Source organism: Lissotriton vulgaris, chromosome 5 (genome assembly GCF_964263255.1).
Source record: "Lissotriton vulgaris chromosome 5, aLisVul1.2, whole genome shotgun sequence".
NCBI classification, from domain to species: domain Eukaryota; kingdom Metazoa; phylum Chordata; class Amphibia; order Caudata; family Salamandridae; genus Lissotriton; species Lissotriton vulgaris.
In genome coordinates this window covers 1,915,331,555-1,915,355,242 of record NC_141693.1, presented here as the reverse complement: position 1 = coordinate 1,915,355,242, position 23,688 = coordinate 1,915,331,555, and the positions used below count along the sequence as shown (strand labels likewise).

At 48.9% G+C, this 23,688-nt stretch overlaps 1 protein-coding gene across 1 annotated transcript in view; it reads left to right on the top strand.

Annotated features, from left to right (window-relative positions):
- LOC147717710 (E3 ubiquitin-protein ligase TRIM11-like) overlaps nucleotides 1–23,688 on the top strand; it is a 312,589-nt gene that overhangs the window by 41,015 nt on the left and 247,886 nt on the right. The window contains exon 3 of the mRNA XM_086919874.1: nucleotides 21,690–21,785. Within this exon, the coding sequence (XP_086776000.1) occupies nucleotides 21,690–21,785 (96 nt within the window). The remainder of the gene's footprint in view (nucleotides 1–21,689; nucleotides 21,786–23,688) is intronic.

The window sequence follows — 23,688 nt, the reverse complement described above, 5'->3', positions numbered from 1 at the left end:
CAGTTCCCCTACTTTATTTCCTCCCTCTTTGACCACTGAGAACACTCTTCAGTCCGACAGAGTGTAGAGCCTGATCGTAGTGTGTTTCTTTTGTTTCTGCAGCTAGTGCCAGGAAGAGCCAGGTTGGTGCAGTGCCCCACTGATAGCCAGATATAGGTACCTCATCTGTAGTAGATACTGGGTAATCGTCTGGACACTGCTGCAGTGACATACATGTCCTGAATGCCTTACTTCCCAGTGCAGTGTGGGATGCAGTGTCCTTCGTCCAAGAGAACTTCAAGAGTTATTATTTTTTATTATATCTGTGGTAGCAGCAAGCAGTTCTCTATGCAGGGACGCAGCTGCACAACGTGGCAGGGCACACTTACGTGTGTCATACACTTTTAATGTGGATCGCCTCTAAGAGCTGGTCATCCGCGCTTACAGAAGGTGTTGGACTGAGAAAACTGTAGGTTGTCTGCTGCCAGGGTATAGAATTCTACAGGCTGCTTTCTGTGCTTTGTGAAACTAAGTGAAGCTGTGGTTCAAATGGAACCTCCTATGGGTTTTTTTTCTATCCGTTTCTGTCTCTAATATATACAACTGATTGTGTTAATGGTCATACTACAAAGACCTTAGGGGCTCATTACGATGGCGGGCGGACCTGAGTCTTCCAGCCACCGTTACAGTGTTCGGGACCGCCCGACAGATATGCGGCTGTCCCACACCACGAATTAGGATGCAACCGCCACCATGGCGATTGCATTCTTCATTTTAACATTGTGGAGGGTGCTGCTGATAGCAGCACGTGCTGCGATGTTAAAATTGCATGTTTGGCATTTCAGTGCACTACATGGCAGGCACTGCACTTTGCCTGCAACTTGGTGCAGTGAAATGTCTGGGGGTACCATAGGGACCTCCCAAGTGCACCTCACCAACCCCTGACACAAGGTGGGCCTGTAAAGGGCTCCCAAATCTAATCCCTGCCAGCCTTTCCATGGCGGCAGTGCTGCCATGGAAGGGCCGTTTTCAACACACATCCTAATTTGGCGGACGGTGCCTGCTAGGCACCGCTACCATTTTAGGCACCCTGCACCTTCCACCAGGCAATTGGACCGACTGCCTTTGGCGGTGAAGTGGCGGATGCACTTTGCGTCTGCCACAGGACCCACCGCCATCCTAATTGGGTGGTGGGGAAATCCCTGTGTGATGGCGGAAGGACCGCCACTGCTGGCCCGGCAGGGCTGGTCCTCCCGCCATCCTAATGAGCCCCTTCTGTCAGTTACATATAGCATTCACACTCCAGTGGGTCACCACTTGCATTCATCCTTTTGAGGATGATAAGGTCTGTCCCATCGTGTGTGTAATGATTCTGACCTAATACAGAGGCGTGGGCATGAGGGTGTTGGAATAGGAAAGACTCTATGGACTAGGAGTAACAGGTCATAAACAGTAGATTTATTATACCCTCTGACAGTCGTATTATCAGACTGTGGGTACGTACTACAGCACAATGCAAAATGCTTATGCAGGAAGCAAATAGAGCCGTTGTCTGACAGGAACATTTCTGGAGTGATGTTTTTTTTCTTTTGCCGCCTTTGTCTGTACGGTATGGGAGTGCCTGCCTGCCTGCCTTGGGTGGAGGGCAGACACGAGTTGTGTGTTTCCTCTCACCTCCCTCAAGCTTCCATTTTTTAAATCTGTTCATTAGAAACCACTTTAGTGTGCCTTGTGCTACAGTCTTTTTCAGTGGCACACAGCTAGCAATATCTACAAAGAAGTCAGACCTGGCAGAGTCTAGGGAGATGGGAAATAGATTTAGAAGTGGCTTTTTGAAGTTTGTATAAATACGTTAATACATGCATTTGGGTTGTGTGTGTGAGCGTGTGCAGAAGGAGGCCGGCATACAAAACCATACTTGTCCAAGCATGTATGGACATATATTTGTGTTCATCGCAAATGTCGATTTCTGTAAAAACACCAGAATCTTTGCGTGTGCATCTCTTAAAATCTGCTGCCATTGTCTTGAGTGTTTGAGCCCGGGATGCCTATTTTCCACAAGCGATTCTTGGCGTCCTTTTAAAATGTATCAACACGAGAATGTGTGGTGTTGGACATGTCATAGATTAGTAGATGAGCTCTGCAAACTGAAACTGGTGAAAGTGTGCTGGTGGGATGCAAGATTTCTGTCTCCCACCCTGATTCAGTTCTGGAAATTCAGCTTAGGTTTTTCAGAGCCTTTCCAGGCTAATGACAACTGTTGACAGATGCTGAGAGTCTGTGAGTGAGGGTGTTGTCTGGACATTTTAGATCGTAAAGCAGCTCTTCTGCTGCTTTCTGGATAAACGTACAATGCAGTGCTGGAGGAAGCGCACACAACTGACTTCTCATCACTCACAAGGGATTTATTAGAGGGAGCTCACACAGTTTCACTGCATTGAAACTGCAAAGCAATTCTATCTTCTGTATGTTTTGTTCTGTACACATTTTTGATTGTGTTTGAGCAGCAGTTCCATGCAGAGTTTGTACTACACACCTTATATGTCAACCAATGCCTCGTTGCTTCCCTTGTTATTATGGAGCTGGAATTAAGGACCAGATATACTAAGCATTTTTGCAGTTGCAAAGGTACTGATTTAGCTTTTGTGGTCATAAAAATGCTTTTTCTGATCTACTATTCCCATTTAAAGGGTCAGAAAAGTTCTTCCAGTTTCTAAAACGGGATTGTCAATGGATAGTGGGAAGAGGCATGTTGTAGGCGCCTCTTCCAAATAGAGACGGTATACTATGTATTAATGTCTTGCAACCAAAATCCACTGTCAGAACATTGAAGTTTTTACAGCTCCCCAAGTTGTAGAGGTAACCCATCTGCAAAAGGGAAGTGGCCCCCTTTAGGACTCCTTTCCCTCTGTGAATTAAATAGAAGAAAAACGTTTGTTGGGGAATAGGCAGTGGCCTAACGGGTAACACTCAACTCCCCAACAAGCAAAAGTAAACTTTCTTTTTAAACATGGTCCATTTTGGTTAAGAAAATTGTGCAGCAGTTCATAACAAAGGTTTACCTTTTTGAAAAACGATCACAGACATGATGGTCTGCTGGTGCCAGCAGGCCACAGCCCCCATGAAGGCAGCCAATGGGAGTGAGTCACAATTTGTGACCTGGCTCGAGAATATTAAAGTGGTAGGTCTGAGTGCGACCTGCTCTGAACCTGAATTTTCCGAACTGGCCTATATGTACACGGCTCAGTTCGGAAAAGTATTCACTGTTTGCAAACTGTGGAAGTGCAGTATTTATTTACACATTTGAACAATGATAGATGACTCGTTGGCATTCTGGCTGCCAGGGGAGAGAATAGGCTTGTTATTTACCCACTTGTTCCACCGGGCTTTGACCCGTATGGTAGCGAACAGAAGGAGCTGTAGGTTTTACTTAATGTTAGCTTACCTCTGTGCTATTATTACTATGGTAGGGGTGTTGGGTGCAGAGTGAGGAGTTTTCTGATCTTAGATGGTTAGACTACAAACTTGAAATCTGTCTAATCTATGTGTCATTAATGGCATTATCTATTGGCTCGGATGCCACCTTTGCTAGTTGAATACTACTTGTATCGCAATGATGCTTGTGACTTTAAACATCTTTGATGCCTTCCGTCCCAAACATAGCAATTAGCAAGACTTGACATGTGTGCTGAAGCAGATGTAGTAGAAACATAGGTAGAAACGCACCAATGCCTATTCACCAGAAAATGAGGAATTATCTTAATTGGTTTCAAATTGCACTTGACCTGTGCTCAATTTTTGAATTATAAGGAGGATATCACTAATACCTATTCTTGCATACATCTGTGCAGTGCTCTTTTGCCCCTTAGCTAGGTTCATGTTATTTCAGTAATTCTACATACATCGAAAAGAGACTGCAGTTGTAACACATTGCATTACTACAGCACCGTCTCCCCTTGAATTATTTATTAATGCCAGGTTTGTGTATCCCCTAAGAAAGGAAAATGTTTCTTGAAGGCTATTTATGTGTTATTTGAGAATTGGGGCTTTGGGCTGCATTTTGGGCTGACCCTGGTCTGCATTGGGCTGAATTTGGGCCATTACCTGGCTGCTTTGGGCTTGGGACAGCACCCAAAATCTAGCAACACTGCTGTCAGATTTCATTTTCATATGGCAGAGAAAGATAGTGTGAATTGACAGAAAATATGCTCTCATTTTAGCTTCTGGAGCACTTTCCATATCATCTATGGGGAAGTCATGAGAAAATAGTTTCCTCTCAAACGTGACTCTTGAAATCCCAGCAGAAGGCTTTTCCTTAGGGTAAAAGAACTTTCTAACACACCACAATTCCTAAAATTAGAATGGTACCATCAACAACTTATTTATATTGTAAATATCTGGAATCGCCCTTTATACGTTCTCCTTTTTTTGACCCTCAAAACCTGCCATTCACTACACTGCATTTCAATAGTGTGCGGGTTCCGGGACACCATCCCTGGGACCCAGAGCAAAAGCCACACAGCAATGCCATGTGCCCTCTCTGCCCCCTGTGCCCGTGTTTGGGGGAGCGGAGGGCCATGAGACAGTAGTGCACACCTGCGCTGGCAGGAGAGCAAGAGGTGTGTTCTCACCAGCTGAGGAAGCAGAAGTATGGGAGGCAGGACAGGAGCCTCAGTCGGCAGCATGGGAGTGGGCTCTCTCTTCCAAGAAAAAGCCAAAAGCAGAACAAAAGATGTGGCTCAAGGTTGGAGTTTAACCAAAAGCATAGACTGGTTTGGAGCATCCCATAATGCCCTGCATTGGGGTTCTTTGAACCTGTTTTGCTTTTGTGGTGCCCAATACGGGTAGACATTTACACAGTTTCCTTTAGGGGCTGCAGGGAGTGCACTTACCCTGCGTCTCCCCGGTCAGAGGATATATGACCATCGGAGACTTTCCAACTTTTTCAAGCATTCTAAAAGCTGGAGCTTTAGCTCTTCAGCTCAGAAATGCAGGGAACATTACTGGTTTGTACTATGGCTGTCGTATGTGGCCTGAAGTGGTAAAAGGACCATATAACATAACACATGTTTAATTTTATAATAAATACATAAGCTTTATTGACAATATTTGTTGAAGAACCCAGCAATGCCTAATAATAGTGCAGGCATCTGAACATGGATATTGTGCCCATGATTTTAATGGTAAATCCTAGTATGTGATTATCCCATTTATTTTAATGAGGTACCTCAATGACAAAGACAATAGGGTTGCCTTATAGTTTAATTAGGTGACCTCTTGTGAAGGCCAATACACCTTCCTTTTATTGAAGTTATGACCCCTTGACAAGGCCAGCAGTCCTGCTTTCCCTTTTTTATCAAGTTTGTTACTGTATTCCCAACATAAGTACAGTAGAAACCATCTCTCCTAGGTCATACAGCTTATTAGGCACTTTACCAGGACCATTTCTGAAAGACCTATACACCTCTCAAATGAAATACAAAAGCCTACCCACCCCTAAGCAGGTCCAACTGTGACTTACTCAGAGATGTTATTACTACCAAACATAGTCCATCTGGTGCAGGCTTAGTATCTCCAGATGAGGAGGCATTGCATCATTACATCAACAATGTTTATTAGCAACAATGTCTTTACTATCAATTCAATGGGTAAAAAAAAGTCAAAAGAGGTTTAAAACTCTCAGATGAGGAGGAAATGGTCTCTGAGGTAGCCCATGCAGGTGATACTGTAGTAGAGGGTCCTAATAGATTACAGAGTCATGTGTCAGGTGGCAGTAATTAATCTCTCTGTCACCACAATCTTCCAGAGGTTTGAGTGTCGCGGTATCATGTCAGAGGCTTCTTTTACTTCCACGCGACTGCAATTGTTATTTTTGCTGCCCCCCTCCAGACAAGCCCATGCAACAAAGTTATCGGATTTAGGTTTGTATTGGGGATCTTAGAACCCCATCTTTAGGAGTATAAATGGGAATGTTCTGTAATGGGACAGCCCAGAATCATTCTAAACCCTGCAAATAACTCCTTCCAGAACCCCCTTACCCTAAGACAGGTCCACACAATGTGTGAAAAGTCTCTCTGTTCCTCACACTCCCTCAAACACAGCAGGCTAACTGTCAGGTAGCATTTGTGTATAATGGTGGAATGCTTGTATCAATTGTATAGCAGCGTATAATTAGCTTCTCTGCCTAATATGCATGAGAATATTTATTTTTGTAAAGTATGTAAGTGTGTACTGTACAGTCGTCCACTTCTCTAGATAAGGGTCAGTGCTCGGCAGCCAGGCCTTCAGGAGTAAATGACAAAGTGTAGATATTACCCCTTGTGTGCCTCTAACCAAGTGCTTAATCTGCATTAGGCCTCCCAGGGGGGACACAACCTTTACAACGCAACTTTTACAACGCACTACCATTACAACAAAACTTTTACAACGCAACATCCATTACAACGCATGCATTTACAACGCAACCATTACGACGCTTGACACTACAACGCACACCACTACAATGCATGCCATTACAACGCAGTCATTACACCGCATACCATTACAACGCATAGCATTACAACACATAGTACCCTTACACTATCCAACACTTACCCTACTGTTGCACCCCCTGGAGTTAGAATAGTAATTTGTACCCCTACACTATCCAATACTTACCTTACATGCAATGTAATGTTATGTGTTGTAATGGTATGCGTTGTAAATGTAATATGCGTTGTAGTGGAATGCGTTGTAAAGGTAGTTTCAAAGAATTCATTGTAATGGCATGCGTTGTAATGGTATGCGTTGTAATGGATGTTGCGGTGTAAAAAATGCGTTGTAAAGGTGGGCGTTGTAAAAGTATGCGTTGTAACATCATACATCCCTCTCAGGGTCACTGCTTTCATTCTAGAATGTGTCGGCCAGTGTTGCAACTGGATGTAGCGCAACTGTCCATCTCATCCAGATGGAAATCTCACTTGCTATCATTAAACGATTTGCTGTCATTTTGGCATGCCGATCCCAGATCATGAGATAGCTACCGTGTCTCCACGCATCAAATGGTCCCAGGGCCAGCGCCAGAGTAATTCCAGATTGAAGTGAATTGAAGCCTAAGGAGAGCGATACATGGTGAAATGTAATCGACTATTGAAATCGCCCCAGATCGTTAAAGTTGTGGCTGTTAGGGTGCCAAGATAGAGGTTATGGTGTCTGTTATGTGTAGGTTTCCAGAACAAGTCCTAGAAAGATGGGCCTGCAACAGCACTTTCCATGTGTACCCAAGCTTTTTTCGATTCCCGCACACTGCAGTCAGCTAAAACTTGCAGATGGGCAGCTACATAATATAAGCAGACATCTAGCAGTGCCACTCCATCCCCCTCTTTTGGCTTGCATTGGATGGCATAGGATACTCGTGGGCTTTAGCCTCCCTAGCTATATTTCCAAAAAGGCTTTTTTTATCGTCTGAAAGAAGGAATCTAGAACAGCATAGCGATACAGCATTTTTGGACAATTTGTCCATTTCAAATGAGTTAACTTGGCCCAACCAGAACACCAGGAGAGTCTCCCATCTATGCAGATATCTGGATATATCTGTCAAAAGCATACCCTCCAGGTATGAGATACTGGTAGTTGCACAGTGAAATGGCAATAGGGTCCTGAGTCTGACAACCTCCTCTTAAGGGAGATTGGGACTTTTAAAACCGGATGCTTCTTGCAAGCACTTTCGAAGAGTTTGTAGTCTCTGTGATGTGCTCAGATTAATCGGGGCCAATACGATATCATAAGTGAACCTCATAAATTTGTGTTCTACAGTGCCGAAAGTAAGGCCTGAGACATCTCCGTCATTTCAATGGCACGCCGACAATGGCTCAACACGAAGCTTGAAGGGTAGAGGTGATAGGGGGCATCCCTGATGGATGTCCATTCTCAGTAAGAGGGCAGATTTAGTTCTCCCAATGAAGGTTATGTTTAAGCCTGGTTAAAGCACTACGCTACACTCGCGTAGTTTGCGAAGTTTGCGCTACTTCGTACTAGACGAAATGCATGTAGCACAGTGCAAACACGCGTAGCGTTGTGCAGCGGTCATGCTTGCTGGTGGTCCTCAACGTCAAGTTGGCGACCGCGAGCAAGCAAAATGACATCCCAGCGAGACGTTTTCCTCATTTGCGATCAGCAACATCAAGTTGCCGATCGCGAGCGTGGAAAATAAATCTCCCGGCGAGATTCTCAACGCGGAAAGGTCAGGTTTCTCATTGCGAGTGGTCGCTTATGCTCGTGTCCGCTCGTGATAAGAACCTACCAGTCCGCGTTGAGAAAGCTGCTGCTCGAGTAGAAATCTACTCGAGCGGGAGAAAGCAACTGCATGCACTGTGCAAGATGCAGTTTGCACTGATTGCACAGTGTGGACATGCACCCGGCACTGTGCAATCAGTGCGAACAGCATTTTGTACAGTGCACTACGCAGTTCGCGTAGCTCGCGTAGTGCGAAGTGCACTTCGCGTGGTTACGTGTAGCGCTACTTCGCGAACTACGCCCAGGGTTAGTTATGTAAGAAGATGATTCCTGATACCTCACCAACGGCCTTGTTAAGAAATGGGGGCTGAACCCCGCAGTATCTAGGACTCAGGCTAGAAAGTGCCAGTCCACCCATCGATGGATTTCCAAAGTGACCAATACGGTCAGTTTCACTTTTTTGCAAATCATAACAATGTAGCATGAAACTCAACAAATGGATTCTACATGAAATTCCAATAAAGCGGAACTGAAAATTCGGATATCGGAACACATCGCATCAGGGCAGGATTGTAAGGGTCTTCTGGCCCTTTCCAAGTCAAATGTCTCCAGCATCTAAGAGACAGCCATCAAGGTTGCCTAGGCAGACAAGCATTGGCATAGTCAAAAGGCCTCGCCTTTGGGACCTTATAAGTATTTAGTTAAGCAGCACAATATCCTTGGTGCAACAACATCAACTGTTGCATGGCTAAACACTTATAAGGTCCCAAAGGCGAGACCTATTGACTATGCCAATGCTTGTTCTAACTGTGAGTGTTGTGAGGTAGTGAGCTTGAGGAAGTTGTTTGTGTCTAAGTATTCAGTTTGAGCTTCTATTCTGGGACATTCCTTCTTATAGTTTGCTATAAAAGGAGTGAAAGGCTGCTGGTTTGTCCCCCTTTCTAGTAAGCTTAGTACCATTGTCTAAAACTATATCTATCACATAGAGGCATTCCTGTTGTATGCATAACAGACAGGCCAAGTGGGAACCTATCTTGTTGCTGTGTAAGTAATGTGTGTGTTTCAGTTTGAGGAGGATACGCTGATTCGTGTCCATAATACATAACTGGCCTCAAAGCGTCATGAACTGCCCTTGCTTTCAGATGTTGGGGTACGTTTGTAATCTCCTTTCAAGGTTTTAAGCTCCTTCTCAAGGACTTATCTATGTTGTTGTTGGAATATCCTGAGATATGATAACTTAATTATGCATGTACCCCGTAGCACTGCTTCTCAGAGCTGCACCTTCGACATGCCAGGGATGTCACTATGTTGAAATGACTCCTTTATGGATTCCGTCAGCTGAGTCTCCTTAGACCAGGGCTGGATATCAATCTGGGGCTTCTCAGAGGAAAGATCCTTAAATCGAGTGTCACAGTCACAAGGGCAAGGGCAGATATACAGATTGTGACTATCTCAGAGCCCAGATTAAGGTAACTAGTGGAGAGCAAACAAGTATATAATGTATTCTCAACTGTGTCTTATGGATATGGGAAAAGAAGGTATAGCCTTTGTCCGTTTAGATGTTGTTCTCACAAAATATTCTGGAGTTCAAAGTCTCTCAGCTTCCATTTAAATGTTGAGGAAAATTCCCCCAAGTGTGGGGTGCCTGTTCCTGTCTCCCAAAATGGGTGCTCGCACAGAGTAGAAGTCACCCATCAAAATGCTGTCGCCCACTGTTATCACTGTCAAGATGTCAACAGTTTTATATAGCACGGCATCCTGGCCAGTGTTAGGAGCATACATATTACCACCACCGTAAGTTCACGATCCTCCTCCGAGCCCCTGACAACAAGAAATAAGTCCTCCCTATTTTTCGTACACTGAAGAGCACAGAAAGGGAACACATTGCCTACAAAGAAAGTGATCCCATTATGCTTTGTGGGTCCCAATGAATAATAGGCCTGCCTGAGAGTATAATTTGTGGCTAAATTTAGTGTCATCTACCCATTTGAGGCATATGTCCTGCGATGGAATGAGATCTTAAATGCCGCTCTTCATAAAGTGATGAATCATGGTCCGTTTACTGGGGACATTCATTTCCTGTCCATCAATCAATCTATCATGACATTTATAAAGCGCACTACATACCTGTGAGGGTCTCAAGGCGCTGGGGGAGGGGGAAGGGAGCTGCTAGTGATCGAAGAGCCAGGTCTTGAGTAGTGTTCAGAAGGCCAGTAGGTCTTGGGTCTGCCGTAGGTTGGTGAGGATGGTGTTTCAGGTTTTGGCGGCGAGGTGGGTGAAGGATCTGCTGCTGGCGGTCGTTCTTCAGATGTGGGGGAATGTGGCAAGGGCGAGGTTGGTGGAGCGGAGCTGGCGGGTGGGGGTGTAGAAGTTAAGTCGTCTATTGAGGTATGCTGGCCGGTCTTGTGGAGAGCTTTGTGTGCGTGGATGAGGAATTTGAAGGTTATCCTCTTGTTGACGGGAAGCCAGTGCAGGACTCTCAGGTGGGGTGTGACTTGGCTGCGGCGGGGGACGTCGAGGATCAGACGTGCCGATGAATTCTGGATGTGTTGCAATTGTCTCAGGAGCTTGGCGGACGTTCCTGTGCAGAGGGCGTTTCAGTAGTCCAGCCTGCTGGTGATGAGGTCCTGGGTGACTGTTCTTCTCGTCTCGGTGGGGATCCACTTGAAGATCCTGCGGAGCATTCAGAGAGTGTTGAAGCAGGATGAAGAGATGGCGTTGACCTGCTTAGTCATGGAGAGGGTGGAGTTGAGGATGACCCCTAGGTTGCATGCGTGGTCGGTGGGTGTCTGGGCTGTTCCTAGTGTTGTAGGCCACCAGGAGTCATCCCAGGCTGAAGAGGTGGAGCCGAGGATGAGGACCTCCGTCTTGTCCGAGTTCAGCTTCAGTTGGCTATTCCTTATCCATATGGCGACGGCCTTCATTCCTTCATGGAGGTTGGTTTTGGCGGTGTGGGGGTCTTTGGTGAGGGAGATGATCAGCTGGCTGTCGTCGGCATAGGAGATGATGTTGAGGTCGTGCTGTCGGGCGTCGTCGGCGAGGGGTGCCATGTAGATGTTGAACAGCGTCGGGCTGAGGGAAGAGCCCTGGGGTACCCCACAGATGATTTCGGTGGCAATGGGGCGGAAGGGGGCGAGGCGGACACTCTGAGTCCTGCCGGAGAGGAAGGATGTGGTCCAGTCTAGGGCCTTCTCTTGGATCCCGGCGTTGTGTAGGCATGTACGTAGTGTGCAGTGGCAGACCGTGTCGAAGGCAGCTGACAGGTCCAGTAGGATGAGGGCTGCTGTTTCTCCGTTGTCAAGCAGGGTGCTGATGTTATCGGTGGCAGGGATGAAGGCAGTTTCGGTGCTGTGGTTACTGCGTAACCAGGACTGGGACGAGCCCAGGATGCTGTTCTCCTCGAGGAAACGGGTCAGTTGTTTGTTGGCCATTTTCTCAGTGACCTTCGTCGGGAACGGGAGCGGAAGTTCTTGAGGTCCTTGGGGTCCACCTTGGGTTTCTTGAGTAAGGCATTGATCTCAGCGTTGACATTGGCGTGCTTCCATCCTTCCAGGAAGGTTGCTGTCTCGAAGGAGATGTTGATTACTTTCCGGAGATGGGGTGCGATGGCTGTGCTGGCCTTGTTGAAGATGTGGTGAGGGCATGGGTCTAACGGTGATCCAGAGTGGATGGTGTTCATGATCTCGCTGGTGTCCTCGTCGTTGATGCTGGTCCAGGAGAGCAGGCGGTTGGTGCAGGTGGTGGTCATGGGGGCCGGGGTTGTCGGGCAGTCGTGGCATTAAAGCTGTTGCTGATGTCGGTGATCTTGCAGTTGAAGAAGGTGGCCAGCGAGTCGCACAGGTCTTGCGAAGGCGGGATGTCGTTGGTGTTGGAGCTGGGGTTGGAGAGTTCCTTCACGATGTTAAAGAGTTCTTTGCTGTTGTGTGTGTTGTTATCCAGGCGGTCTTTGAATGAAGCCCTCTTGGCAGCACTGATGAGTTGAGGGTGTCTGCAGGTGGCGTTCTTGTGGGCTGCGTAGCTGTCCGGGGTTCGTTCACGGAGCCAGTTCTTCTCAAGTTTTCGGCATGTTCGTTTGGAGGCCTGGAGGTCTACGGTGAACCAGGTTGCTTTCTTGTTGGTGTCACTGTTGGAGGGTGTCTAGAGCAGGGTGAGGGTGTTGGCGCAGTTGTTGATCCATAGTCTGAGGTTGTGGGTGGCGGTGTCGGGGTCGGTGGGGTCGGTGGGTGGGTTCTGGGCGAGGGAGGTTGTTAGCTGGTCTTCTGTGACCTTGCTCCAGCAGTGTCGAGGCATCTGTTGAGTGTGGTGGTGCGTGTTTGGCTTCCTGAAGGTGAAGTGGATGCAGTGGTGATTGGTCCAATGGGGTTCGGTGGTGTGGTTGAAGGAGACGTGGGGGCTTGCGGTGAAGATGGGGTCGAGCATGTGGCTGGCAGCATGGGTTGGTGTTGTCACGAGATGCCCGAGATTGTCAAGGTTGTCAATCAGGGTGGTGGAGTTGGTGTCGTTGTTGTTCTCGAGGTGGAAGTTCAGGTCATCGAGGAGGATTTAGTCCATGGAGGCGAGGGCGAGTGTGCTGATGAAGTTGGCGATGGAGTCGCTGAACAGTGGTCAGGGTCTGGGGGGTCTGTAGATGAGGGTTCCTCTGAGGGTGGTGTTGGGGTCAGTGTGGATCTGGAAGTGCATGTGTTCGGCGGTGCTGAGGGTGTCGCCAGTGTTGGTCGAGACTGATGGTGCTCCTGTGGACAATGGCGATAGCCTCCTCCTATGCCGCTGGTGCGGTCCCTGCGGGTGATCTTATAGCCTTCCGGGATGGCTATGGCGATGTCGGGAGCTGAGGTGGGGTTCAGCCAGGTCTCTGTCAGGAAGGAGACGTCTGGGTAGGTAGAGTCGAGAAGGTCCCAGAGATCGACAGCGTGTTTGCGGACGGAGCGGGTGTGAGGAGTTCAAGTTCAAGTTCAGTTATTTGTATAGCGCACTACTCACCCAGAGGGTCTCAAGGCGCTTGTGGGAGGGGGGTACTTTACTTATCAAATATCCAAGTTTTTACTTGCTTTCTGAAGGAGAGGTGGTTCTGTGTAAGGCGAAGGTGGGTGGGGAGAGAGTTCCAGGTTCTGACCGAGTGGACACTCTCCTGTGCGGTTGCTCCCCTCGCCCTCTGCCTCCCCCAGACGCTGCATTCACTGTTGGCTGTATTTGCTCCTGCCTGCCTGCCTGCCTGCCTGCCTGCCTGCTGTTTAAGCGCACTCAGCGCTCGGTATCGTTTTTCAGTTGATTTAATTATTATTTATCTCAATATTGTACTCGCCGCTTGGTGGTATCTGCCTGCTTGCATTATATTGATCTCCTGCTGCGCACTACTGATAATTAATCAGGAAAGAGACGATTGCGTGGAGTGCATTTTACAGTGTTTAGAAACGTGTTGCCCACTCCGGCTCTGACCCAGTTTCGATTCAGGGTCCCGGCTCCATTGTAGCTCTGTTTACCCTCGGCAGCCCGTGGCTCCTCCCAGATCCCGCCTCCCAGCTGCCCCTCCCACCCACAAGCACAGCTAACGCGTCACGGCCTCCCACCATTTGTGACCGAGTGGACACTCTCCTGTGCGGTTGCTCCCATCGCCCTCTGCCTCCCCCAGACGCTGCATTCACTGTTGGCTGTATTTGCTCCTGCCTGCCTGCCTGCCTGCCTGCCTGCTGTTTAAGCGCACTCAGCGCTCGGTATCGTTTTTCAGTTGATTTAATTATTATTTATCTCAATATTGTACTCGCCGCTTGGTGGTATCTGCCTGCTTGCATTATATTGATCTCCTGCTGCGCACTACTGATAATTAATCAGGAAAGAGACGATTGCGTGGAGTGCATTTTACAGTGTTTAGAAACGTGTTGCCCACTCCAGCTCTGACCCAGTTTTGATTCAGGGTCCGGGCTCCATTGTAGCTCTGTTTACCCTCGGCAGCCCGTGGCTCCTCCCAGATCCCGCCTCTAAGCTGCCCCTCCCACGCTCCGCCCCCTCCACTCTCCATTTATGTCAGATGTCCACACGTGCAGCATCCACGCGCTACGGCCGCGCCGAAGGTGCGCCAAAGGTAAGCCCGTCTACGCCCGTCCGCGCCTGGACCGCGCCCAGCGCCAGACCCCCTGGCCCCCGTACCTCCCACCCCACCCGCATTACATACGACGCCTCCACCCTCCTTGCCCTTAACCCCGGCCGACTCTCCAACTGTGCCCAAGCCGCTCCTGGACACACCCATGGACCCTTCACATGCTACTCCTGCAGGTACGACGGCAGCAAGAAAAACTCCTCATCCACAATCACACAACAGATATCTGACTCCAACCACCTAAAATGCATCCTGCTCAACACCCGCTCAGTCCACAGACACGCCATCGACCTCTGGAACCTACTAGACACCATCTCTCCCGACGTCGCCTTCCTAACAGAAACATGGATGAACGCCTCATCAGCCCCAGACATCACCATTGCCATCCCGGAAGGATACAAGATCATCCGTAAGGACCGCACCGACCAAACAGGTGGAGGCATCGCTATCGTCCATAAGAACTCCATCCGCATCTCAACCAGCTCAGACGTCAACCTTGCCAGCGCCGAACACCTTCACTTCCAGATCCACACCGACCCCAAGACCACAATCAGAGGCACACTCCTCTAACGACCTCCAGGACCCCGTGCACAATTCAGCAACGTTATCACTGACTTTATCACCCCACACGCCCTCCCCTCCGAGGAATACATTCTACTGGGAGACCTCAACTTTCACCTGGAAAAGAGCAATGACAGCAACGCCACCTCCCTTCTGGACAATCTCGCCAACCTCGGACTCAAACAACTTGTCACTACGCCCACCCACATCGCAGGTCACACACTCGACCCTATCTTCACCTCCAGCAAACATGTCTCCTTCAGTCACACCACTACTCTCCATTGGACGGACCACAGCTGCGTACACTTTATCTACAATAAAACCACAACTCACAACCATCCTCAACCTACTCTGCGAAGAAACTGGAACAAAATCACCATCGACCAGATCTCCTCATAGCTTCTTCAAAACCCCCCTGCCCACTCCTCAAACCCCGACCAAGCAGCCATTAACCTCACCCAATGGCTATCCAACAGCGCCGACATCCTAGCACCGCTGAAAAAACGTCAAATCAAACTAGGCAGCAAAAACGCCTCCTGGTTCAACGATGATCTTAAGAAATCGAAGAAACTCTGTCGCTCCCTCGAGAAGGCCTGGAAAAAAGACCCAAACACCAGCACCAGGGATGCCTTCAAAAACGCCACCTGCATACACCACCAACTAATCCGATCTGCCAAAAAAGCCGCATTCAAAGACCGACTAGACAACAACGCCCACAACAGCAAGGAATTATTCAACATCGTCAAAGAATTTACCAACCCCTCTGCCAACTCCAATGATATCACCCCCTCTCAAGCCCTCTGCGACTCCCTAGCTTCGTTCTTCCACAACAAAATCGCAGACATCCACAACAGCTTCGACAACCGACCCGGAGACCAACCCACCCAACCTTCTGCAGGACCTTCACCCCCCTTGAACATCCTTAATGACTGGAACCCAATCTCCACTGAGGACACCATCCACCTGATGAACTCCATCCACTCAGGATCCCCCACAGACCCCTGCCCTCACCACATCTTCAACAAAGCAGACTCCATCATAGCACCACACCTCCGAGACATCATCAACTGCTCCCTCAACTCCGCCGCCTTCCCAGAAAGCTGGAAACATGCAGAACTTAGCGCCCTTCTGAAAAAACCCACAGCGGACCCCACCGAACTCAAAAACTACCGCCCCATCTCGCTCCTTCCATTCCCGGCCAAAGTCATCGAGAAAGCCATCAACAACCAGCTCGCCGCCTTCCTCGAAAGCAACAAATCCCTTGACTCCTCACAGTCCGGCTTCCGAGCCAAACACAGCACGGAGACCGCCCTCATCGCAGCAACAGACGACATACGCACTCTACTGGGCAATGGAGACACAGTCGCCCTCATCCTCCACGACCTCTGCGCAGCCTTCGACACAGTCTGCCATAGCACCCTTCTACAGCGCCTCAGAAACATCGGAATCCAAGGAAAAGCACTGGAATGGATCATCTCGTTCCTCACCGGAAGAACCCAGAGAGTCCGCCTCCCACCATTCAACTCAGAGGCCACTGAAGTCATCTGCGGCGTACCCCAAGGGTCCTCACTCAGTCCCACCCTCTTCAACGTATACATGAGCCCTCTCGCGACCATCGCACGCCAACACAACCTCAACATCATCTCCTACGCGGATGACACTCAACTGATCCTATCGCCCACCAAAAGGGGGGAGGCGGACTCTCCTGGTTCTTCCGGCGAGGAACAAGATGATCCAGTCCAATGCTTTTCCTTGTATTCCGACGTTGCTGAGGCGTTATATGAGGGTGCTATGACAGACTGTGTCGAAGGCTGCGGAGAGGTCAAGTAGGATCAGGGCAACTGTTTCTCCGTTGTCCAGTAGTGTTCGAATGTCGTCTGTTGCTGCGATGAGGGCGGTTTCGGTGCTGTGTTTGGCTCGGAAGCCGGACTGTGAGGAGTCAAGGGATTTGTTGGATTCGAGGAAGGCGGCGAGCTGACTGTTGACGGCTTTCTCAATGACTTTGGCAGTGAATGGGAGGAGCGAGATGGGGCGATAGTTCTTAAGTTCAGTGGGGTCTGCTGTGGGTTTCTTCAGAAGGGCGCTGAGTTCGGCATGTTTCCAGCTTTCCGGGAAGGTCGCGAAGTTGAGGGAGCAGTTGATGACGTCTCGGAGATTGGGTGCGATAATGGAGTCTGCTTTGTTGAAGACGTGGTGGGGACATGGGTCGGTTGGCGATCCTGAGTGGATGGAGTTCATCAGGTGGATGGTGTCTTCGGTGGTGATTGGGTTCCAGGCGCAAAGGTTGTTAGAGGGGGGTTTTTGTTCGGAGGTGGGTGGATTGGACTGGTCTCCGGGTTGGTTTTCAAAGCTGTTATGTATGTCGGTGATTTTGTTGTGGAAGAATGAGGCTAGGGAGTCGCAGAGGTCTTGAGAGGGAGTGATGTCGTTGGTGCCGGCGGTGGGGTTGGTAAACTCTTTAACGATGTTGAATAGTTCTTTGCTGTTATGGGCGTTGTTGTCAAGTCGATCCTTGAATGCTGATTTCTTGGTGGATCGGATCAGTTGGTGGTGTTTGCGGGTGGCGTTCTTGAAGGTGGCCAGGTTATCAGTGGTTGGGTTTTTTCTCCAGGCTTTCTCGAGGGTGCGACAGGACTTCTTGGATTTCTTAAGGTCATCATTGAACCAGGGTCTTTTTTGCTGCCTTGCTTGATTTGATAGTTTTTCAAGTGTGCTAGATTGTCGGCGCTGTGGGTGATCCATTGTGTGAGGTTGGTGGCTGCTTGGTTTGGGTCCGATGATTTGGCAGGAGGGTTTTGTTGAAGCGATGTGAAGAGCTGGTTGGTGGTAATTTTGTTCCAGTTTCTTCGGGGAATTGGTTGTGGGAGGTTGTGGGTCGTGGTCTTTTTGTATTTGAAGTGAACGCAGCTGTGGTCCGTCCAATGGAGAGCTGTGGTGTGGTTGAAGGAGATGTACTTGCTGGAGGTGAAGATTGGGTCGAGCGCGTGCCCGGCATAGTGGGTGGGGGTATCATAGAGTTGTTTGAGTCCGAGGTTGGCCAGGTTGGCCAGAAGGGTGGTGGTGTTGCTGTCGTTTTTCTTTTCCAGGTGGAAGTTGAAGTCTCCCAGTAGAATGTAATCCTCGGAGGGGAGGGCGTGTGGGCTGATGAAGTCAGTGATGTCTTCGCTGAATTGTGTGCGGGGTCCTGGTGGCCTGTAGATGAGTGTGGTCTTGGGGTTTGTGTGGATCTGGATGTGAAGGTGTTCGGCGGATGTGAGGTAGTCATCGGAACTGGTTGTGATGCGGATAGTGTTCTTGTGGACGATGGCGATGCCTCCTCCAGTTTGGTTGATGCGGTCCTTACGGATGATCTTGTAGTCTTTCGGGATGGCTATGGCGATGTCGGGTGTTGATGTGGCGTTCATCCATGTTTCGGTAAGAAAGGCGACGTCCGGCGATGTGGTGTCGAGTAGGTTCCAAAGTTCAATGCCGTGTCTGTGCAGCGAGCGGGTGTTGAGTAGGATGCAATTCAGGTGGTTAGTGTTGGAGTTCTGTGTGGAGTCTGTGGGTTTGGTGTGGATCCTGATGCAGTCGAATTTGCAGGAATGGCAGGTGAAGGGTCCATGGGTTTGTCCTGGGGTGGCTAGGTTGCAGTTTTGGAGTCTGCCGGGATTGAGTGCTGAGAGGGTTGCGGCATCGTACGTTATGCGGGTGGAGTGGGTTTTGCGAGGGCCAGGGGGTCTGGCGCTGGGCGCGGTCCAGGCGCGGACAGGCGTAGACAGGCTTACCTTTGGCGCACCTTCGGCGCGCATAGGGCGCATCCGCTGCGCGTGAACGCTGCGCCCAAAAGCATCTGTCATATGTGGATAGTGGACAGGGCGGGCGTGGGAGGAGCAGCTAGGAGGCGGGAGCGGGGTGGAGAGCCGGGCTGGGAGGCACAACAACAAACAACAAAATGGCAGCAAGCCAACAGCGAAATAGTTCGAGATTGGGGCACAACCTTGTTAAGCGCTATGAACAGGCAGCACAGTCAGGCAACAATATTCTGAGCAGGCAAAGCGAGTGAAACACAATGGCACAGTAAATCTCCAAGCACGGTCTAGCAGTCAAGCACTACGATAACACAATAATCAGCAGTGCGAGCAATGCGTGATAGAAGCGCTACGATAATACAATATTCAGGCAAGCAATGCGTGATGGATGGCAGTCTGGCAGTAAGTGCTACGATACCAGTGGATTGAGCAGGGAGCAGCGAGGGGAGCGACCGCTTCTGAGAAGCTCAGGACGGTCGCAGCGCTAGTTGTGGAAGAGAGGAGCCAACACTTTCTGTGGGAGGGAGGAGCAGCTGGGAGGCGGGAGCGGGGTGGAGAGCCGGGCTGGGAGGCACAACAACAAACAACAAAATGGCAGCAAGCCAACAGCAAAATAGTTTGAGATTGGGGCACGGCCTTGTTAAGCGCTATGAACAGTCAGCACAGTCAGGCAACAATATTCTGAGCAGGCAAAGCGAGTGAAACACAATGGCACAGTAAATCTCCAAGCACGGTCTAGCAGTCAAGCGCTACGATAACACAATAATCAGCAGTGCGAGCAATGCGTGATAGAAGCGCTACGATAATACAATATTCAGGCAAGCAATGCGTGATGGATGGCAGTCTGACAGTAAGCGCTATGATACCAGTGGATTGAGCAGGGAGCAGCGAGGGGAGCGACCGCTTCTGAGAAGCTCAGGACGGTCACAGCGCTAGTGAAGAGAGGAGCCAACACTTTCTGTGGGAGGGAGGAGCACCTGGGAGGCGGGAGCGGGGTGGAGAGCCGGGCTGGGAGGCACAACAACAAACAACAAAATGGCAGCAAGCCAACAGCGAAATAGTTCGAGATTGGGGCACGACCTTGTTAAGCGCTATGAACAGGCAGCACAGTCAGGCAACAATATTCTGAGCAGGCAAAGCGAGTGAAACACAATGGCACAGTAAATCTCCAAGCACGGTCTAGCAGTCAAGCGCTACGATAACACAATAATCAGCAGTGCGAGCAATGCATTGTGGTGTACTTGTTTCTTCCATTCTCTGCTGTGCCCATTTTCCTTCTGTGCCATCGCCGGTCCCGCTTCCCACCGCTGCGTCCCCTGCGGCCCGTCCCATTCGTCCGCTCCCCCCTCCCAGCTGCTCCTCCCTCCCACATCCCCTCATTAAGGCGCCAGCGCCGCTGGCACGCCTAAGCAAGCCCGTCTGTGCCTGTCTGTGCACGTCCACGTCTTGGGAGCCTTAGCTGGAATTAGTGGTGGGGGATTCATGCACTGAGATTACAGGTGCACTCTTGAATAGAGTCTGTGTAGGGGCCCCAATGGATATTCTCGGGTGTTTGAATCTGTTGAAATGTAGGTACCTACTGGCGATCTTGTTTTGTCAGGTAGGAGCAGATTTAAAATGTACTAGTGGAACTGCTTAGTCGTGAGGAACATTTTAGTAGCAGCATGGTTCTGCATGTGTCGGCGCAGATGGTTCTGTCCCACCAAATGTTGCTACAGGGACCATTCTCTTGTCAATCCTATCCGCATATATCATAAAAGCCTGGTTAGCAATTATTGCATTATTGCTCCACAAAAGCTGGAATGCCAAGGCAGGTTGCACAGTCCCCTGTTGCTGCATGGTGATTAATCTGGGAGTAAGCAAGGCCTATAGTGAATATTGTCTCCTGCTCAGGCGGTGATCATGGCCCAGAGGGCATGGCAAGCACATAGGTCCCCTCAACTGCTGCACTCTTCTGGGTCTAATCAACATTGCCCTCTCCATCCACCCCGGCCCTGTCAGCTGCCTCCACCAGGCTCAGCGACGGGTCCTACCTAGGCTGAGTCCAGAAGGCCAGCTTTAATTAGGGTGTTTCCCTTGGATCCTCTGCACTCCCAGAGGCCCCACATTCACCTCACAGCTGAGAAGACTCTGCTGCCAGGTGCCCAATATGTCACTAGGTTGTCTCAACCAAGCTGACTGCCCAACTCGCTGCTTTCACGCAGAGCGGCCAGATCCTATGGGCTACTGCTCAGACTGGGCCTTCAAGGCCCTCTGGCCGTACCTGTCCTCAGGTCCCACGATGCAGAGTGGGGTCAGAGCCCCTTAAGCAGTTGTCGTTGTTCCGCTGCTCCCCCACTGCCATTCCTGCAGCCATGAAGTAACCCATCGACCTCCTGGGACCACTTCACAAGATCGCCACCTCAGAAAATCTGGGGACCGGTGACTACAAGCCTAATATGATGCCCATGGTCATGGAGCTCAATCAAGGAGTGGCCATCGCAGGCCATGCCGAAGCTCGACCTCCACTGCTGTAGTCCTGATTTGTTTCAAATGACACCCTTTTATATTGCTGTATTCTATCTGGTGTAGGTGGGGGAGGTTATGATTATGGGGACCATTACCAACACAGGGTCAACACGGGGTACATCAGGTCGATGTACATCTACCTGATGTGCATCTTTGTAATTTAATGTGTAGTATCCAGTAGTATGTGTGATCTATGTATTTTTCCTTTGTCAATGGATTATTGAGTATTATAATTGCATGCTAGTGAATGAAGATTACTAGCCCACACCTCCTGCCCTGAGTAGGCCTTGGACTGCTCTGCTTTGCTACCCTGATAAACCCAGTAGCTGCAATGGGGCACTTGGTTTCCAGTAAGGAGATCCTTGAAGACCTACTGCTTGCATAACTCACATCTTGCACAACTGATAATAATCCAATTTCTAGATAGCTAGATAGACAGCCTCCTTGCTCAAGTGTATAAAACCCTTTTAATGATGGCACATTGTGGACATCGCCCTACAAACCCCTGCTAATCTGTATTCTTCATTGTTGGTTTATTTTAGACAACACTCAGCATCCACAAGAAGAAACTGAGTGAGGAAATGAAAGAACTGCAGTTGTGGACAGCTGAGGAAAGCAGTACAGCATCTGCGCTGGAGGTGAGAGGAAATGTAGATCTTGTATATGTGGAGGGTATCAGGGCAGATCGAAGAGAGATATGAAGGTTTGCAAAAAGTACAGTTAGAATTAATGGGACTTGTGCTGTAATATTTTCAGAAAATCAGAGTAGAGAAGTGAGAGACTTTGGCTTTCCCTGAGAATCAACTATAGCATAGTTAGAGGTTAGACTCATTTGATACTTCTGAGAATCATATGAAGCAAAATGATGGCAAGACACGACTTGATCAATTGAGAGTTACACAAAGAGAAGAGTAGGCTACACTGAAGAGGCATCCCTAACAAATGATGAAGAGATGAGTTTAGAATTAAAACTGGGAAAACAAGTCATCCCATTAACGTCACACTAAGGCAGTGGAGGCTGGTGAATTGTGAAAGTGGTAGGGCATAAGACCAAATCCTGTACTGTACAAGCAAGTGTAGTAAGCAAGAGGAACTGTCACCATGGGACCTTATGGATAGGCTTCTCAAAGTGTATAGATTTTAAATTAAGGATAGTAAATCTATACGCAGCTATATAAACTTACCCAAGGTATATTTTGGCAGTGGATAGCTAGAGTAGATTATTCCTGTAGCACAATACTTTTGTGGATGGCAATCGGAAATAAAAGTCCCCTCTTTTGTACTCTCTGTGCCTTTCTGACTCCTCCCACCCGTCCATTACTCTGTTCCTTTCTCTATGCACTGCCACACCAAGCTACCTATTTCCATTCCATTTCAATTTCTATAACTCTTGTATTCTTCAGAACATTTTCTCTACCTGTTCCCATTTTGTTTTTCTGTCTCTCTTCCCTGTATGTAGCGATTACTAAGTTTTTGATTCCTCCTTTTTTCCTTGCCCTGCTTTAACTCCATCACTCTCCCTCTCTGGCTGTTGCGGTCTCTTCCTTCAATTTTCTCCACACACAGATTGTATTGTATTGCAATATATATGTAGCGCTTACTACCTTCGTTGGTATTGAAGCACTTGCATACATATGTAGCATGCTACATCTTGCAAGGTATGAAGGTGGGGAGGCTTCTGTGGTGCTGCCAACTTGTCATGGGACACAGCACTTAGCAGTGTGAAGTGAAGTGAAGTGAAGTGAAAACATATTTCTATAGCGCGCTACCACTCCAGGGAGTATCTTGGCGCTTAGATTCCTGAAAGGACAGCAGAGATGTAATAGAGGTGGTTGACAGATGCACCTGGCTACATAGCATATCCTAAGAGCCTCATACATTCAGGATTTGTCAGTGAGTAAATCCAAGTTTTTAACAGCTTTCTGAACATGGGTTCAGTAGTGGCTTGACGTAGACAAGGAGGAGACTTATTCCAGGCTTTTGCTCCAATGACCGCTATGGATTTACCTCCTCTTGTTACCATTCTAAACCTGGGAATGTGCAACAGGTTGGCCTGGGAGGACCTAAGGGCACGGAGTGCTTGATACTGTCTAAAGTATTTACGCAAGTAGAGTGGGCCCTGATGGTAGAATGCTCTACGAGTGATAATGAGCACTTTAAACAGTATGCGCTTGTGAATAGGGAGCCAATGTAGTGTGTTCAAAGCTGCAGAGGCTGAGGATTTCCTGGGCAGTCTGAGGACCAGTCTGGCAGCTGCGTGTTGAACCATTTGAAGCTTGTGCAGGGCAGATTTATTGAGTCCTGCATAGAGGCTGTTGCAATAGTCCAACCTGGAATTAATAAGGGCCACAGCTACCATTTGTCTGGCACTCAAGGGAAGGAGATCAAAAAACTTTCTAAGGCTTCTGATGATACCAAAACATGTACCTGCTACTTCCTTGGCCTGCTGATCGAAAGTAAGAGCGCTGTTAAATTTTATTCCAAGATTTCGGGCAGCAATGATAGTGTTGGGAGGGGGTTCTGCTTTTTCGGGCCACCAGT